We start from the raw sequence: 20,189 nt of genomic DNA on the forward strand, positions 1-20,189 counted from the left end.
AAAGTACAGGACTGGCAGTCACCAGGCTTTTACAACTGCCTTTTCCTGGTTCCCAAGAACTCTGGGGGATGGTGTCCAGTTCTGGACATAAGTACTCTCAACAACTTTATCCAGAAAACAAAGTTCTCAATGGAGACGACGAAGTCAGTGCTTGCAGCGGTAAGGGAAGGTGACTGGATGATATCACTGGACCTCCAGGATGCTTATATCCATATCCCAATTCGTCCGAAGTTCAAACACTTTCTGAGATTCGTTTTCCAGGGAGAGGTCTTTCAGTTTCGAGCCCTGTGTTTCGGCCTCAACACCGCCCCACAGGTCTTTACGAAGCTTATGGTTAATGTAGCAAGGATGCTCCACTCAAGGGGCATCAGAGCCTCCCTGTACCTGGACGATTGGCTTTTAAGAGCTCGCTCTCAAGATCGCTGCCTGAAGGATCTTCAGACAACATTGAATTTGATGGAAGAATTGGGTCTTCTGGTCAACAAAGACAAATCTTCACTGAAACCATCTCAAGAGATTCTATATTTAGGAGTGATGATTCGGAGTTAAGTTTTTTGGGCTTTTCCGTCTCCCTTAAGGACGGAGCAAGCACTTCAGAAGATACGTGCGTTCTTAGGAGAGCGGAGGTGTTTTGCGAGGAGGTGGATGAGTCTGTTGGGGACTCTCTCCTCGTTAGAACAGTTCGTCTCTTCTGGGAAGGCTGAACCTTCGACCACTCCCATTTCACCTCAACTCTTGCTGGAACAAGGAGAAGGATTTGGAGAAGGTGTGTGTTCCGATCACGGAGTCAATGAGACACTGCCTTCAGTGATGGAACGACCCGATCAAATTTCAGGAAGGTTGCTCATTAGAGCTGAAGAGCCCAGACCTTGTGTTGTGTTCCGACGCCTTGGACTCGGGGTGGGGAGCAACACTGGGCAAACTGGAAACATCGGGGGTGTGGACGGAGATTCAGAAGTCTTTCCACATGAATCAAAAGGAGCTGCTAGCAGTTCTTTTGGCCCTGAAGAGCTTCGAAGGGTCGGTACGGAACAAGGTGATACAAGTCAATGCAGACAACACCACGGCATTGGCCTACATTGCCAAACAAGGAGGAACACACTCGATTTCCCTTTGTGAGACGGCAAGAGATTTGCTCATCTGGGAAAAGGAAAGACAGGTGATTCTACTTACAAGGTTCATTCAAGGGGAAAAGAATGTTTTGGCATATGGTCTCAGCAGGAAAGGACAAGTCCTATCCACGAAGTGGACTCTACACCTAGAGGTGTGCAAGAGTCTGTGGAAACTTTGGGGTCGCCCTTATTTAGACCTGTTTGCGACTGCAAAGACCAAGAGACTAGAGACATATTGCTCCCTAGTCCCAGATCTCGAGGCAGTACACACGGACGCATTCCTGCTAGATTGGTCAAATCTAGATGTGTGCGCTTTTCCTCCTTTCAAGATCCTGTACAAGGTACTACAAAAGTTTGTGACAAGCGAAGGGACCAGAATGACCTTGATAGCCCCCCTCTGGCCCTCAAGAGAATGGTTCACAAAGGTACTGGAATGGATGGTGCACACTCCAAGAAGCATCCCTTTGCGAGTAGATTTACTCAAACAGCCCCACTTGGTAAGACACCATCAAAATCTCCAAAGTCTTCGACTAACTGCCTTCAGACTATCGAAAGACTCACAAGAGCTAGAGGCTTTTCGAAGGAGGCAGCTAGAGCGATTGCTAGAGCTAGGAGGTCTTCAACCATCAGAGTCTATCAATCCAAGTGGGAAGTTTTCAGGGAATGGTGCAGGGTCAACTCTGTTTCCTCTTCCAGTACCTCTGTAGCTCAGATTGCTGATTTCCTTTTATTCCTGAGAAAGAAACTAAGTTTTTCTACATCAACTATCAAGGGATACAGGAGTATGTTGACGACTGGGTTCAGGCACAGAAACCTGGACCTTTCAAATAATAAGGATCTACAAGAACTACCGTATATTTCCGCGTATAAGACGACCGTATACAGTATTCCAAAATTTAAACATTAAAAATGGGGGGTCGTTTTATACTACCGTTATAAAAATCACACCTTGAATTCTCTGTCAGGTTTATCAGTAGGCTAGCCTACGTTGAGGTGCGATAACCACCGACACGTGAAATGATTTACATTAATATATATGTATAATGAAAGTAATAAAACCATTTTTACCGTATATATTATTTGCATATCTACAAAAATGGCATAAATGATAATTGTTCCGCAACCGAAATACAAACCACGCTATTTACATGGGGTATTACTTTCAGCGTAGCTGAATGACGAGCCATTAGATTTTTAACGAGGGTTAACTATCCCCTCGCTAGTTAGCGAGGGGGTAGGGGAGGGGTAGCTAGCTACCCCTCCCCCCTCACACACCGGTGAACTGATTCACTTCACTTTTGGCTTGGGTGATGGTCAGACGTGTCTACCTCACCCTCGCATATTGACAGCCTTAATCTTTTTTGCTTTTTCTTTCAGTTGTGTGTTCGGAGGTTGGCCTCACCTCTATCATGCGGAAGTGCCCTAGCTTACCCGACCGCCCTTGTGGGACTTTTATGTCGGCGGTCGAGACGGACCCTCACACCTTGTGTCCGTACTGCAGAGGTCAACGGTGTGATAGAGACAAAGTTTGCAGTGAGTGCAGGAGTGGTCTACCTCCCAGTGGGAGAGGTTTTCCCGGCGACGAAAGAAGGAGTCTAAGCGCGATCTTTCTCCTTCAAGGGTTGCCTTGAAGAAGGAAGGTTCCAAGGACTCTTCTTCCGCTGCCCGAACCTCCTCCGAAGCTCCCACTCGATCGGTCTCTCGTGAGAGGCCGGCGGGTGGTAGCGTAGGCCATTCTTTTGTTGTCCAACCTCGGGGTTCGGGAGAGGGAGTTGCCTCCCATAGCGAGGCAGCTCCTCCTCCTCCTCTTGGGGAGGATGTTAATAACTCTGTGTCTAATGATGATTTATTACAGCTTTGGGCTTCCTTGGGGCTTAAGGGTTCGCCCTCCAGGGAAGCCCTGTTTGACTTGATCCAGTTGGGTGCAGCTGTCAAGGAGTCGCCGCTGATAGCGGAGGTAGATCCTCTGTCTATCGTCGACGTTGTTGTGGCAGAGGCTTCCGACGGGTCTGGTCAAACCCCTGCCTTGGTTGCTAATGTGGCTGAAGGCTCAGTTCCCCCCTTCGAACATCCTTTGAGGGAGGAGCTGAGTCCAATGGTCTCTCCTGCAGGTGATTCTCCCCCTCGGGAGAGGTCACTGACAGAGACTCCTCTTCGGAGGTCGTCTTCGCCGCAAGGCTTGCCCTCCTCTCCGCCGTAGAGGTCTTCCTTCTCCCTACAAGGGAGTTAGGAGGCGCCTCTTCGGTTCTTCGCCCTCGACGTCCCCCGCAGAGGTTCCTCCTCTACGTGAGTCGACCGTTGCAGCTGTATCTCTGGACCTCTCTGCAGATCGTTCGCGATCTCCAACGCCTGCCAGACCTGTGGATCTTCCTTCTCCGTTTCCAACGGCCTCCGGTCCCTGCGAGGCAGAAGGGCTTGTCTCACAATGTGAGCAAGTCCCTTAAGCGCCAGGTTTCACCTGCGCGCCCACGGCGAGCGCGCAGTAGCGCGCAAGCGCTCTCCTGCTGTTGCTGAGGCCTTCCTACGTGCCAGCGATCTCCTGCAGCAGAGGCAGAGTCAACTCATTAGCGATCTCCTGCTCGTCACCGTACTCCTGTTCGCCAGCACTCACCTGCTCGCAAGTGCTCGCCTACACGCCAGCGATCTCCTGTGCACCAGCGATCCCCTACTCGCCAGCGCACATCTGCGTGCCCTGTTCCTGACACGCGCCATGCGCGCCCACGATCTCTTGCGCGCCCACGATCTCCAGCTCGCCAGCGATCTTCTCCTGCGCGCCCACGATCTCCAGCTCGCCAGCTATCTTCTCCTGCGCGCCATCGTTCACCCGCGCGCCCACGATCCCCGGATCGTGGGCGCAGGCAAGAAGACTCTTCCTTCTCTCTCTCGCCCGCGATCACCTGCGCGCCCTCGGAACTCGCCCATGCGTCAGCCCTCGCCTGCGCGCCATCGTGCGCACTCGCCTTTGCACACTTCCAGAGTTGGACGAGACACTACACGCCCACACGCTCACGAGAAGTCTCCTGCACGCGCCCACGAGCAGCCTCCGGTACGCGCTTCTACACCTGCTGGCCCTGCGCCCCAGTCGCCTGCTCCAGACCGCGCACCTGCGCGCCAGCGATCTCCTGCGTGCCTGCGCGATCCATCGCCTGCGCACAAGCACTCTTCAGCGCGCCCGCGCGCTCACGATCTTGCTCGCCGAAGGTCACCTACGCGCCCACGCGCTATCTCTCCTGTGCTCGATCGCTCACCTTCTTGCCCTACGCGCCATCGCTCGCCTGTGCGCCAATGCGCCGCCGCTCGCCTGCGCGCCGTCATTCTCCCGGCGGCCAACGCTCGCCCTTACGGCCGCGCGCACCCTCGCCCACGAGAAACCGACGGGTTTCGCAGCGCAAGCAGCCGAGCGAGTCTTCAGGAGCGCATACGACCAGGTCATCATCTTCACGATCCCTCCCCCCCCTCCCCCCCCCCCCGCAAGCGCTGAACAGCGCGCTCGCAGGAGGAGGGGAAGACTTCAGAGAGGTCTCGGCACCAATCTTCTTCTTCTTCCTTTCAGGCAGGCCCTATGGTGTCTACTCCAAAGGATCGCCCGATCCCCTTCCCTCCAGTGGGAGTCTCTGACACTGCGTCTGTCAGTCGACAGCCTTGGTTTGGGTCCCTTATCAGAGCTGTCGTCCAGGCTGTTAAGCCTGCCTTCGCTGATTTGGGTCTCAGACCAACGACAGCTTCGACCCCACTGAAGAGGAAGAGAGGAGTAGAGTTCGTGGTGACTTCTCCTAGGGGCAAACTGGCTCCTAAGAAGTCCGTAAGGAAGGCTCCTTCCCCCCCTCAGACATTCTCTCCTTCTCCTGTGGACGAAGCTTTTCCGTCCTCAGGAGAATCTATCGAGGTGAGACCTCCTCCCACCGCACCAATGTGAGAGACCCCACCACGAGTAGGAGAATCGTCACGTGCTGGGGCAGAGAAGAGCCCTCAGGCTTCTTTACAGGAGTCCTGCATCCCTCCTAGAAGGGAACCGAAGGACTCAAAGACCGTCCCGAAGTCTTCTTCAAGGATTCGACCAGAGCTAGCGAGACCCCAGGAGAACGTCCATGTGTCCCCCCAAGTAGAGCAGTTGGGGACAGGAGACTTTGCTGCCAATTCACCAGGAGGAGAGCAGCATGATTCAGAGCACGCCTTTTGGCAAGTCCTGATTATGAGGCATCTCAACAAGTTCAAGGACCCCGAGACCGCCCCTCGTGAAGGCAAGGATACGGTCTTGGACCAAGTCTATGGCACTCAAAAACCCTCTAAGGCCAGTGCTGCTCTGCCTTGGTCCCAAGGGGTGAAGAGTGCCAGAGATAAGGTTGAGGGCCAGCTTTCGGAACTCGCCTCCTCCAGCCGTTCCTCTGCTGGTAACAAGCTCCTCCCACCTCCTCGTGTCCAACAGAGGAGGTACTTTCAGATCATGGAGGAGCCTTGTTTAGCTCTCCCGCTCCACCACTCCGTGGAAGAGCTTCCAGGTATAATATGATGCCCCGAAAATGGGAGACGACTCTTTGTCGTCTCCGTATTGGTCACACTCGGTTGACACACGAGTTTCTGCTGAAGGGCCAACACCAACCGTATTGTGATGACTGTTTAGTACCTCTAACAGTGAGGTATTTGTTGACCGAATGCCCTAATTATAACAACTTAAGGAATAGATATTTGTTTGAGGCTCGAGGTGAGAGTGGCAGGTTCATCCTTGCCAAGATTCTTGGAAATGATGTGTCCTACTATGCAAGTGGCATTTTTAGATTTATTTCAGAAGCAGGTCTTCTGAAAACTATTTAACTTTTATGACATTTAACTTTTATGATTTTAATTGAATACTCTTTTATTTTTTATTTTTGTATGCATAAATTAAATGTTACCGGCGTCAATGACCTTAGATGTCAGGATGCCTGAAAATTTTTAATCAATCAATCAATCAATTACCAGGGGAGTCTCTCTTGAGAGACTCTCCACCGGCAGGTCACATTCTCAGCAACGGAGATCCTGAGTCAGGAGAAGGTCGCAAAGTGTGCCATGCAGGCCACTTCGTGGCTGGATGTCTGGCTAGGGTCTCTGGGCATCCTGCTGCGATCCGAGGATCTGTCCAAGGAAAGCACCAGGAAGGCCCTGGAGACCTTCCTCCTCTCGGGCACACGAACCATCGAGTTTCTGGCCCACCAAGTTTCGAACTTGTGGGCAAACTCGATCTTGAAACGACGTGATGCGGTGACCGAGAGGTTCCACGCGAAGGTCCCTGCTGTGGATGTCTGCAAGCTCAGACACTCTTCCTTCTTAGGAAAAGCCTGTTTGAGCCCAAGGATGTGGAACAGGCAGCTGAGAGGTGGAGGAAATCGAACCACAATTCTCTCCTCCAAAGGGCTCTTACATCTAAGCCCTACAAACCTCCAGCACCCCAACAACCTCGCCAGTCCAAGTCGACGAAACCGGCAGCGGCAGCAAAGACGAAGGTGTCCAAACAGCAGCCGTTTCCTGTCAAAGACAAGAAGGGCAGAAAGTCCTCCAGGGGAGGCAAGAATCCTAGAGGGAGCGGCCGAGGCCGCAAACGCTAGGATTGGCAATCCCCCTGCATGTCCACCAGTGGGGGGATGCCTGCAAAGTTGCGCATTCAGGTGGCAGCAACTCGGGGCCGATTATTGGATGATCTCTGTGATCAGTCAAGGATATCGCGTCCCGTTCATAACATCTCTATCTCCCCTGACAGCGAATCCAGTGTCGTTGAGCTCCTTTGCCATGGGATCGGTAAAGGGGCTAGCTCTTTGGGCAGAAGTCGAGACCATGCTCAAGAAAGATGCTCTCCAGGAGGTCGTCGACGGCTCCCCAGGCTTCTTCAGTCGACTCCTTCTTGTAAAGAAGGCGTCTGGAGGCTGGAGACCCGTCATCGACCTCGTAGCTCTGAACAAGTTTGTCAAACAAACTCCGTTCAGCATGGAGACAGCAGACACGGTCAGACTTGCAGTGAGACCACAAGACTTCATGTGTACACTGGATCTGAAGGACGCGTACTTCCAGATCCCAATCCATCCGTCTTCCAGGAAGTACTTGAGATTCGGCCTAGACAACAAGATCTACCAGTTCAAGGTGCTGTGTTTCGGTCTCTCCACAGCACCCCAGGTATTCACCAGAGTGTTCACCCTGATATCTTCATGGGCACACAGGATCGGCATCCATCTCCTCCGTTATCTGGACGACTGGCTGATCCTGGCAGACTAGGAGTCGACCCTTCTTCGACACCGAGACAAGCTTCTGGGACTTTGCCAAGATCTAGGGATCATGGTAAATCTCGAGAAGTCTTCTCTGCTTCCATCTCAACGACTGGTATATCTAAGCATGATATTGGACACCAATCTCCACATAGCCTTTCCATCAGACGACAGGATAGCAAGGCTGAGGAGGGTCGCAGATCCTTTCCTCAGACGAGAAGAGCTTCAAGCCCAATCGTGGTTACGTCTCCTAGGTCGTTTTTCCTCCTTGGCCCGTCTGGTTCCAAACGGCCGCCTCAGGATGTGATCTCTGCAATGGCGGCTCAAGTCCCGGTGGAATCAAGGCCACGATTCCCCGGACATTCTGGTCCCTATGGGTCCTGCGGAACGGACGGACCTTCAGTGGTGGGTGACTGACGCAAACCTTCAAAAGGGAGTGGATCTTCTCGCCCTCCCCCCGGATTTGATGCTGTTCTCGGACGCTTCAAAAGAAGGGTGGGGGCCCACGTTCTGAACCACAGGATCTCAGGCCTATGGTCAGAATCAGAAAAGTGCCTCCACATAAATCTGCTAGAAATGAAGGCCGTATATCTGGCACTTCAACAGTTCCAACGGATCCTGGCGGGTCACTCCGTGGTGGTGATGAGCGATAACACCACGGTGGTGGCTTACATCAACAAGCAGGGAGGTACCTTTTCACAACAGCTATCCCATCTTGCAGTAGAGGTACTGTGATGGACCGAAGTCCACTCGATTCCACTATCGGCTCGCTTCATTCCGGGCAAGAGGAATGTGCTCGCCGACAGTCTGAGCAGAGCATCGCAGATAGTGAGTACCGAGTGGTCTTTGGATCCTCTAGTAGCCAGCAAAGTCCTGACTTTGTGGGGTTCCCCGACGGTGGACCTGTTCGCGACAGCCTTGAACTTCAAGCTTCCGCTGTACTGTTCCCCAGTCCCGGACCCCAAGGCACTCTGGCAAGATGCCCTCCAACAACGGTGGGACAACATCGACGTCTACGCCTTCCCACCGTTCTGTCTGATGAGAAAGGTGCTCAACAAAACCAGACTATGGGTCAACCTGTCAATGACCTTAATAGCTCCGCTATGGCATCATGCAGAGTTGTTCCCGGACCTTCTGCAGCTCCTGACGGAACTCCCGAGAGAGCTTCCTCCACGACACGAGCTACTCAAGCAACCACACTGCAACATCTTCCACAAAGCCGTAGCTTTGCTTCGGCTTCACGCCTGGAGACTATCCAGTATCTACTCACAGAGAGAGGCTTTTTGCAACAAGTTGCGGAGAGGATGTCTCGACACCTGCGAAAGTTATTTGCAGGGGTCTACCAGGCGAAGTGGAGAGTCTTGTGTGGTTGGTGTCGTGGGAGGGGTATCTCTCCCCTCGATGCCACTATTCCAGCAATAGCGGAGTTTCTTGTGTATTTGCGGGAAGAAATGCGCATTTCGGTCTTGGCGGTGAAAGGCTATCGCTCAGCCTTAAGCCTGGCCTTCAGGCTGAAAGGAATGGACATTTCCTCCTCGCTGGAACTTTCTCTACTCATACGAAGCTACGAGCTTACTTGCCCTCAGTCGGAAGTGAGACCTCCTCCATGGAACGTGGTTCATGTCCTCAGGTCTCTTAAGAGACCTCCGTTTGAACCATTACGCCAGGCTTCTGATCGTCACCTGACTTGAAAGACGGTGTTCCTGCTCGCTCTGGCCTCAGCCAAGTGAGTCAGTGAACTTCATGGTCTCTCGTACGACGTCGCCCATTCAAGGGGATGGGGGGAGGTAACGTTCAGGTTTGTCTCTGAGTTTGTTGCTAAGACTCAGAATCCTGGAGTTCCGGACCCACAGTTCGACTCCTTCAGGATTTCGAGTCTCCGTTCTGTAACAGATGACCCAGACCATCTCCTACTGTGCCCAGTAAGGAGTCTGAGGCGTTATCTTAAGAGAACAGCTTCAGTTCGTCCTCGAGTGCAAGCCCTGTTTGTGAGCACAGGAAGGACGAAGAGGAGGGTCACTAAGAACACCATCTCAGCTTGGATTCGCTGGGTCATCCACCATTCCCTGAATCCAGTCCCTCCTCCGTCACGTCGCCCTAGAGCACACAATGTCAGAGGCATCGCTACGTCCCTGGCATTCAAGAGAAACTTCTCAGTGAAGCAGGTTCTACAAGCTGGGGTCTGGAAGCATCAAACGACCTTCACAGCCCACTACCTGCAGGACGTGACCCACAGGAGGCTCGATATGTTCTATATCGGCCCTGTGGTGGCTGCACAACAGCTGGTATAACCTCAGGCTCCTTAATGGACAAGTAGCAGAAGGTTGAGGGCATTGTTACCCAGTTTTAGTCTGCATGAATGAAAAAGTATGTCTGACCCTTACTCTTTTCTTCATCCTCCCCTCTCTTGGGGAAAGCAGCATCCTGGGTTCTCTGCACAGCTGACCTCAAACCACTGCAGGTAAACCATGCTTCCTTGCGTTCCTAGTATTAAATAATACTGTTGCGTCCCCCATACCCTGACGAGGTGGTATTGGGAACGTCCTAGCCTAGATTTCCATCTATAGGACTTCAGGTCAACTTCATAGGACGAGTCACACTTCTTTCCTTCACACACTAGCTTATGTAGGCCGCACGTTCCTTGCGGAGCAAGGAACTTGCGAGGTGCAGGGACTCCTTATCTCGAGTGCTACACACTTGGATCCTGAGTCCCCAGGCAAAGCCAAAGCCAGTAAGGCTGGGACTTACCACCCCACCTAAGGGTTAAGTCACCCCATGTAAATAGCGTGGTTTGTGTTTCGGTTACGGAACAAATGACAAATTCGGAGATAATTTGTATTTTTCCTAACCATACAAACCTTAGCTATTTACACATACTTGCCCGCCAGCCCTGTCCCCCATGAAGTCCTACCTCTAAGCAAAGTGAACTCGGCACAGGTGTGTGTGAGGGGGGGGGGTAGCAAGCTACCCTCCCTACCCCCCGCTAACTAGTGGTGGGGTAGTAAACCCTCGTTAAAATTCTAATGGCTCGTCATTTCAGCTACACCGAAAGTAATTACAGTACCCATATTAAATAGCTAAGGTTTGTATAGTTAGGAAAAATACAAATTATCTACGAATTTGTTATTTTATCAAGTTACAATTTTATATCAAATACAAAGTTTTGCTTGTTATAGAAACTGCAATATTTAATTTTCTCTTATATTTTGTATGTATTACATCAATATTGTCTACTTTGTTTACAGTTAACTTCTGTTTTCAGGCAATCGTTCAAAATGAGGGGTGTGTCAAGACGTAAATGTTCATTTATTGCTGGTTGCACAGTTATTTTATTGAGCTTTTTATATCTATCAGGTTTGTATCAGTATGCCTTTACCTGGTCTTATGATTATTACTATATACATTGGGGACCAAGTGATCCTTTACATTACCTTATGACACAAATAAAATCAGGTGACACTGCAAAGGTCCAACCTGTTAATGAATTTTTGTATTCCTATACTCATTCTGGTAAAGAAAAATGTGAAGTTAATGATCATATTCGATTAATATTTGTGGTGAAGTCGGCTTTAGACAACTTTGAAAAACGTAAAAGCATACGTAATTCGTGGGGTTTTGAAAATAGGTTTTCTGATGTGGAAATTAGGACAGTTTTTCTATTAGGCACATTACCTGGTAGGCCAGATCTGCAAGAGAAAGTAGATAAAGAAAGTTCAAGCCACAAAGATATCATTCAAGCAGACTTCATTGATTCATATTTCAATAACACACTTAAAACTATGATGGGATTGCATTGGACATACCATAACTGTGCGAAAGGGAAATATTTTTTCTTTGTAGATGATGACTATTATGTGTCAACAAGAAATGTCTTGAGGTTCCTCAGGGATCCAGTAAATTACCCACAGTATTTAGAAAAATATGTCGTCCAAGCTGTGAATGAATATAAGGAGGATCTTTTTGCTGGATACGTCTTTAGATATTCTCGACCCATCAGATGGATTTATAGTAAATGGTACATAACATTAGATGAGTATCCTTATTCTCATTGGCCTCCTTATGTCACTGCAGGTTCTTATATATTATCTCGTAGAAGTTTAGAGAGATTGTATTTTGGAAGTATTTACACTGATAATTTTCGTTTTGATGATATTTTCTTGGGGATGGCAGCTAAAAAAGCTGATCTAAAAATATTTCATCATGATGAATTTTATTTTTATCCAAGAACATATGACAGAGATGGTTACAAATGGGTCATAGCTTCTCATGGCTTTGATGATCCAGAAAATTTGGTTGAAGTATGGAATGAACAGAGATCTGCTGGTAATTCGTAGATTGTCACAAGTACAGATTTGCTTGACAAATGTGTTCCTTTATAACTTCTTATCAAGATAAGCCTTATCAAAATTATAAGTAATAGACAGAATGATGTAATGCTTTTTTTTAATTAAGGTCAGGGAGGTTGTGTCGTAATATTGTTTCCCACAGATGATGACTTGCATATTACTGTACTTATGCATAATATTATGGGATTTGTATTTTATTAAATTTAGTTTATTGTGAGAAGTCTTAAAGTTGGTTAAAATATCAAGAGACCTGTTGTGAGAGAATCATGGAAAGGGATAAAACCAAACACACAAAGAGTAGTAAATTTCACAGTTTCATCTTGCTCAGATTGGTCTATTGAAATAAATGACTGTCCTGACTACCCACCATTGTTGACTTTTCTGGAGATGGTTGGAGATAGTTTCCTCTGTAATGCCAGTTTTTAAAAGGTCATACAGAATTGGATGTTTGGCTTTACATAAGGGTGACAAGAGTTACTGCATTACACTTTCATTGATATGAAGTCCTTTGTCATCCTGCATATCTAAAACTGTGTGGAATTGGTGCTAATGTGGTCAATTGATTGGAAACCTATCTATTATTGAGAGAGGAGCTTCTTGGCCAGCCATGTTACTTCTAAAAATTATGTATTTCATTTTGCTGATGTCAGTTTTAAGATGTGGCTTTCTGAGATTATCTGACAACAGGAATGATTCTATGATTGGTTGTCTGGCTTATGGATAGATATGATAATAGGGCTGTAATGAGTAAATGGATGGGAATCTGGATATCATCTTTAAAGGATGTATTAGTTTTCTAACAGATATTACTTGGCTTTGATGTTGAGTCTTTTCAAATATGAAGACTGCCAGTTAATAGAAGTCTTGTTTTGACATTTGAATGGGATGAATATGCTTGATAAGCTTATGGTAAACATTGAGCTGATGGCTTTGATTGAATTATGGTTCAGTTTGCATGCTTATTGAGAAGATTTTGGCCTTGAAAGAAAATTCTAGTAAAAGTTATTTGGTATAATAGAATGGGTTAGAGCAGAATTATGCTTTTTTATAGATATGATACCATACAAATTGATTCATGTCTCATCGTTATGAATGTTGTTCCATCTTTGTAGATATTTTAAAAAGAAAGAGTTTACTGGAACTTTTTATGAGAAGGTGACAGAAAAGTGGAAACACATAAGATGACTTCCCACTGTTTTCCTCCTACTGGAGAATACATATTTTTGGAATTTATCTGAAAAATTACACCAGACTTATTGAACTCCATATCCTGGGTAAGAGTTTTTAGTTTCATTTGTTTGGATAAAGGGATTCATCATCATGAAATTTGTGTGTGCAATATTGATTCAAATTATTATTCACATTAATTTTTATCTAGGCCTACAAGTTTTATTTTTTGAATGGAAGGAAAGTTTTGATATTAATGTACAGTATAGCAATTCCTTGAGGATGAAAAACTCAAAAGATTTTTTTAACTGAATATAGATGAAATCTATTAATATGGAGCATTGTAAGGAAGCAGTTCTTAAACTTTGAAGTGGCTTATCTTGACTGCTTGTTGTCATGATAACAATTATTCATGAAATAAATTTTGATGATTGAAAGATTATACTGTACATAAATATGTTGGCTACGTATCATCAAATATTAACTTACTGTAATGTTGCAGTATTTTTATCTGGAAGATAGTATATTTTCTTGCAAATGAGTGAGTGTTTTTATTGCCCATTTACTTAAGTATCCAGGCTCTGTACTTAATGTCATCACACATATTTTTAATACTGTACAATATTTGGATGAAATATATGTACTGTAATCTGTCATTTATAAGACATAACAGTTTATGTAATTAAGTTTATAGTACAGTGTGCAATATCTAATTTTTTTTCTAAGCACAGTTGGCCATTGACTTGAGGTGAGGATTGGTTTCAGAAACTTTGAGTGTGGGTATATTAGAATACTGAAGACCCATATTCAAATTCCAGTTGTAGCAGCACTTGATGTAAGTGTATTTGTTCATATGTGTATACAAATCTTTTTTCCTTTAAAATATGGATATGCCATCAGCAGTGCTAGTAAAGCCATTGAATCCTTAACAAGGTAGCTTGGTGATGACATGTCGTGTGAGTTGGATTGCCTGTGTAGAGACTCGGGCCAGAATGCAGTCTGCTGCCATGGAAACCTCTTTTATAGCCAGTCTTCAGATGGCTATGTGGATTGACCATTGGTCTGGTGCAGTTGCCTATTTTGCCATTACTCAAGATTTGTTAAATCCTGAGATGTTGGTGAAGTAAAGGAAGTTGGTTCTGTCCTGTGCAAAGGCTGTGAACTTTTCATACCAGTTAGCTAATCAATGGGTCACTTGAGTCCTGAAGAGGAAGGATGTGGTGGACAGAAGGCAACCTTGGCATTGAGGAATGCCCCAATGTTAGAGGCTACTATCTTTTGTTCCACAGAAGGCTGTAGAAGCTAAGATGGAGAAGTGGAGGAAGGCTAATACCGACTCCCTATCCTTTCATCCCGTTACCTTTAGGGGTCCAGGCCCCTTGAATAAAGCTCCAGCCTCCTCTAAAGCCCGATTGGGGCCTCTAGGTAAGACTTTGATAGTGCTCCACCCTTTCTTGTCTAGTTTGACCTATTCAGGAGTAGTAGTAGAGGTAAGAAAGGAGGAAGGGGAAGCTAAAGTTAGTAGTCCCTCCTCCAGCTGCTGCGAGTGTGTTAATGCCTGTCATGCCATTAGGCAATGTGGCAGTGGGTGACAGAAGTCCTTCGGGATGGATACCACCTCCCCATGAAGATCATTGACCTCCCCTTACTTGCACTCCAACAGCGTTTCAGAGTTTTCCTCTAAAATCACTGAAAGCTCTGTCTTTGGCAGTAGAGGTGAAAGCGATTGAGGAGAAGAATGCCCTTATAGTCATTCTAGCCTGCTCTCCAGTAATCTACAGATGGGTTTTCCTGGTGATGAAATTGACTAGGGGCTGGAAACTAGTCATCAACCTCTCGCTACTAAACAAGTTTTTTCAGCATGGAGACAACAAGTACCTTGTGGTCTGCCATCAGAGAGGAAGATACTTTTGATGGATCTGAAGGACATGTACAGTACACTATTTCCAAATACAGTACAGTACCCGTCCATTGGTCCTAGAAAAAGTACTGCCACTTCATTGTTGAGGGTGTAGTGTACCAATTCAAAGTCCTGTGCTTCAGACCCTCTACCTCTCCCCAAGTGTTCATGCGAATGTTCACTCTGGTCATCTTGAGTCCATGAACAGGATACGTCTTTTGAAGTATCTTGATAACTGGCTGGTCTTGGCTTCTTTCGAGAGGTAAAATCATCAGGATCAAGATCGACTACTCTTCATTTGTCAAGAACTTGGGGTCATGGTAAATTGATAAAATTCAAACCTCATACACAACGAGAGGATGAAATACCTGGACCTGCTGGTAGACATGGCCACATCAAAAGTCTTCCATCAGATAATAGCATCAGCAGGTTCATAGTGGTAGAGCAACCGCTCGTGTTCATGTTAGAACTTTGAGCTCAGCTGTGGCAATGTCATTTTGAACGCATTTTCTTATTTAAGAAACCTGTTCAACGTGGGTGTCTCCTCCAGCGATCGTTTCAGTGTTGCTTGAAACATCACTAGTCGGCAGCCAGTGATCTCTCATTCCTTCATGTTCCATTAAAGTATGAGGTACAGGATGAGCTTCCCCAGTGGCTGAACAGCAAAAACCTCACCAGAAGTGTTACAATGAATTTTCCATTGCCAGAGATACTGTCCCTTTACGGGTATGGTCCCCAGAGGAAAAGCAACTGCATGTCAACCTGTTGGAAATGTAAGCAACATTCCTAGTACTGCAAGCTTTCCAACAGTTTGATAGGATGGGCACTCAGTAGTGCTGATGGGCAGCAGCACAAATATTGTAGCGTACATCAACAAGCAAGGATTGACCGTCTTATACAGTCTTTATGAGTTGACGAGGGATGTGCACATCTGGGCAGTTGACAATGTATGAGCTGTCAGCAACCTTCATTCCAGGCAAAAGGAATATTCTAGCAGACATGGTGGTCAGTCACTAGGGGCAGGTTATATGTTCAGAGTTTTCCCTAAATCCTTGCGCAGTGGAAAGGCTTCTTGCTCTGGGAATAGCTATTAATTGACCTGTCTGCCCAACACCTGAACCAAAAACTCCCAGCATTCTGCTCTCCAATTCCATATCCTTGGACAGTGTTTGAGGACACTTCTCAACACCCTTGAGGAATTTTTGAGGTATATGCCTTTCCACTCTTTTGCCTGGTTTACCAATAAATCTACAGTGTTGATAAAATCAGGTTTAGGATGACCCTGGTGGCTTCCAGATGGTTGCACACTGAATAGTATAGAGTTTTGTTGATGCTTCTCATTGAAGTGCTGAGAGAAATACCCTGTCCCACTCTTCTTCAATAACCCCACCATCAGAGGTACCATCAATTGCTGGAGTCTCTTGCACTTCCTGGTTGGAGCCTATCCACCATCTCCGAGCGAAAGGCTTTCACGAGGCACTACACAAGAGGTGACTGGATACGTGCCTAGGTCCTCTGCAACTGTTTACCTGATGAAGTGAGCCATCGTCTGTGCTTGTAGCCGTAGAAGGTCTACTTCTCTGGTCAGAGCCTTTCTGCATTTAATTCCTGGTTTTCTCATCTTCCTTCACCATGAGATGCACCCCTGGGTCTCAGCAGTGAAAGGCTATGGTTTGGTCGTGAACCAGGTCTTCAGCCTAAATGGCCAAGTTCTTTCATCCTTGAAGGAATTATCTATGCTTCTGGAGAGCTTTCAGCAGTCTTGGTTATCTCAGGACCTCAGGCCTTTGGAGTGGGATGTGATCTGTGTTCCTAAGTCTCCTATATGTGCCCCTTAAGACGGATGTTGGATATAGATCTGACTCTTAAGACTGTTCTGATGAAGCAAGTCATAAAGCTTCATTGCATCTCATGTATGTCATAAGTCATTCTGAAGGATGAAAAGAGGGATTTTCTTTTGTTTCCGAGTTTGTGGCCAAGACCCAAGACCCTGCTGTTCACAATATCAAGTTAAGTTTTTCCTCATCTATTCTCTACAGGAAGAGACGTCCAGAAGGAATACTGTAGATGATATCCTATTCTGTCATATGATAGCCCTGCAGTGCTATCTTAAAAATAGTCGTTGCTTTAAGCCCGAGTACCAGGTTTTATCAGCACAGAGGATCGAGAGAAAGGTATCCAAGAACAGTGTCTCGTTAAGGTTTCATGAAACCATCAGATGTGCCTATCCTTCAGCATGCCAGGGGCTTGGAGGTCCATCTTAAACAAGGGCTCATGAATCCATGGGTATTGGCCCCATCATTAGCATAAAGGAAGAACCTGTCAGTAGCTCAGGTATTAATGGCAGGATTCTGGAAATGCTGCTCAACAAGCTCTGTAGCCAGTCTAACTCCCTCCCAGGTCAAGAAGCATTTCGTCTAAGATAGCAGTTTCTTTCTTCCCGCTTCAATAGGGGAGCAGCATTCGTGGCTATAATGAGCTGGACAAGACGTTAAATGCGGGTAAGCTTCATTACCGAGTTAAAAAGTATCTCCCCCCTCCTCCAATATGAGTGGGAGAATGGAGAGTACTGTCATACCTCTCTTCACGAAAGAATCTGCTTACAAAATTTTCACGCTGCGAGACGAGATGCGGAGTTTTTTATGACTCATATTGCAAAAAACGTTTCATGATAAGAAAAGAGATTTGCCAGACAGATCAAGAATAAAATAGTCACCCATTGCAAATATGAAGAAAACAGGTTATTTACACAATAGAAAATGAATCTCTCTTTAGTAGGGGTCACTATAACAGTACAGTATATATGGTACTGTATATTTTGTATATGTATGGTATCGTACTGTATGTATTGTATTATTTTCCATTTACTGTATTATTGCATTGTTGTAATAACTACTTGATTTACACGTATTAACAGTTAGTTTAGGTATATTGAATGGTTCAAATGTATTTGGCTGTACAGTATTCATTGTGGTTATACTTTAGCTTTATTATAAAATTTAATGCGGTGTTTTTATAGGGTTTGGAATGAATTAGGCAATTTACATGTAAAGTGTGACTCATGATGCAAAATTTTCATGAAATGAAAACCACTCCAAAACTAATTAATTTTGTGTTGTGAGGCATTACTGTATGTATGCAAACTAGCAGTTGATACATTTAGATAGCATATCCCACAAAATGATATAGGTTCTTCTGTGACCGAGTACCATTAATTCTTGGTACGGGCCTAACCTAACGCTTATGTCATCCGTACGTGGAAAATGCAGGGGAAAGTTAATCCAGCTGGAATTTTTGTCTAATAGGGACTTCACCCTCCTGAGAATAAGTGTCCTAAGAAAGGAGGAATAAATTGCAAATTTTTCAAGTAATTTTTATTCTTCCTAACTATACAAATGTGAGTCCTTTAAGTTACACTTCTTGTCTCAACTGCCCTGTAAGTCCCAGACTTGAAGGTCAAAAGTGCTAGTTATGCTGACTGATGGATGAGCAGGGCTTCGTCTACTTTTCTGATCCCTTCTGTGGAAAACTTGGATAGCCCTAAGTTGAGTGGTGTGTGAGGTCGCTCTAATGTAAGCTGAGAGAAACACACACTTTATAGTGGAAGTCATAGTGAACGTCTTTCTCCAGCCAGAGCTCTTCTCGGCAAATCACAGACTTTCCTGAAGACTAACTTTAATAGAGTTTGGAGCCCTCCTCCTCTAAGGAATGATCCATCCTTGAAAAGAGCTTTAGGCAATCCCATGGTTGGATGGTCTTAATCCTTAGGGCATTGGCACATGCATCTTGCTTACTGTAAGAGGGTATCTTAGAGTCCATCCCCCAAAACAGTATTCTCTGCTTCATCAAGATAATTGGCACAGTATTGTGCTAATCCCTCCTCTTGGGATCAGGCTATGTTGTAAGGTAGCTTCAGGCAGTCTTGCCGGTCCTAGGACTTAGCTCCCGGATTAAGACGATTCTCATCCACGTGGTATTGATGCACATAACTACGGCTACTCTGAGGAGGGCATCATAAGGATCTTCCCTTCAAGACTATCTGTCTTCTGTGTGATGAAGGCTCAGTAGCAGTTCGGGATAATTTTAATCCTAGTTCTATTTGTAAGTTGACACAAAGTTGCCTGGTGTCACGTCAGAGAGGACTCGACAACATAAAAGAATTTTGTATGTTTCCTACCCATACAAACCTGAGTCTTTTAATTAAATTTTCAGCCTCAACCACCCCTCTTGGTCCTATGCCTTAGGACAAAAGGGGCTATTCTTTGACCCCCCCCCCCTGCGATATGTGTGATTAACCTTAACCAGCTACAGTACTGTACCTTGCTATCAATTCATTGGCTATTCCTTCCCCACTGAAGACATATGCCTATTTTAACTAAGAAAAATACATGTTACTTTTAAAATTTGTTATTCTTTGGGCATTGAATGGCCTCACAGACCCAAGCACCAGGCTATTTAGCCCAAATTCATAAATTCAACACAGTACGTATTATAAACCTTCTTTATATTACTGTACTTAATGCTTGAAACAATCTTAAAAGTTGTACTATGTAATTTGTTGTTTAAGGAATATTTTAATGGCAGAAAGTGGACTGTGCACAGTTACTACAAATGCATTCATTAGAACTTTAACCTGTATCTAGTTGTCCAACCTCTTATAACTGTTACATCATAGTGTAACTTCTAGGGTTTTACCCTTGATGCAGTTAGATGGTGATAGACCTCATAGGCCCCACCAGTGGGCTATATAGCTCAAATCAATCTCAAATAAATCCAGTTCTACTGTACAAAATTTTACCTGTCAGCATCAATATTAGCCTACATACTGTTTTCTTACAAGTACAAATTGCTTTCATATGAGGACTTAGGAAAAACATATGGGCGTAGAATCAGTTGCAGTACTGAACAGTGATTAATTAATAAAGAAAGTATAGATTTTTCCTTTTTTCTCATCAGCCTAAAAGATATGTGATTAATTTTTAATTGATTGTATTGTGGTAATCTTGATTTATCAGTTGATGCTTGATGCATTCTAATTACTTCATTCATGTGATTTTTGCACATTGCTCAGCTAGCATCAAATTCAAGAGATGTCTTTTAGAATTTCCCTAAACTATTTTAGTATCGAAATGTTTTCCATCATCATGTTTTCAAGCCCACTCAAGTGAATCTCGCATAAGTCAGTGGCCGGCAGTATAGAATTTGACTCAAAAGTTACTTTACCTATAAACTTAAGCTACAATATGTCTTCCCAGTACTTATGGTGCATTGTACAGGATTGGTATTAAGCCTTCTCATACTAGTTATGTTAGAGGACTGGAATGACTTGCAGTGGGGTGTTATTCACGTTGCCAAAAAACAGGTTGAATGTTTATTTCTATATTACAGTAGTAATTATTTGTGTTAATAAAGATATTAAAACTGGAGTAAA

At 45.5% G+C, this 20,189-nt stretch overlaps 1 protein-coding gene across 1 annotated transcript in view; it reads left to right on the plus strand.

Annotated features, from left to right (window-relative positions):
• The window catches only part of LOC137640111 (beta-1,3-galactosyltransferase brn-like), a 62,626-nt gene extending 43,001 nt beyond the window's left edge, over nucleotides 1-19,625 (plus strand). Inside the window, exon 3 of the mRNA XM_068372578.1 lies at nucleotides 10,608-19,625. Coding sequence (XP_068228679.1) covers nucleotides 10,608-11,679 — 1,072 coding nt within the window. The 3' untranslated portion in view covers nucleotides 11,680-19,625. The remainder of the gene's footprint in view (nucleotides 1-10,607) is intronic.
• Nucleotides 19,626-20,189: the final 564 nt, after the last annotated feature.

This window comes from Palaemon carinicauda, chromosome 4 (genome assembly GCF_036898095.1).
Source record: "Palaemon carinicauda isolate YSFRI2023 chromosome 4, ASM3689809v2, whole genome shotgun sequence".
NCBI lineage: Eukaryota > Metazoa > Arthropoda > Malacostraca > Decapoda > Palaemonidae > Palaemon > Palaemon carinicauda.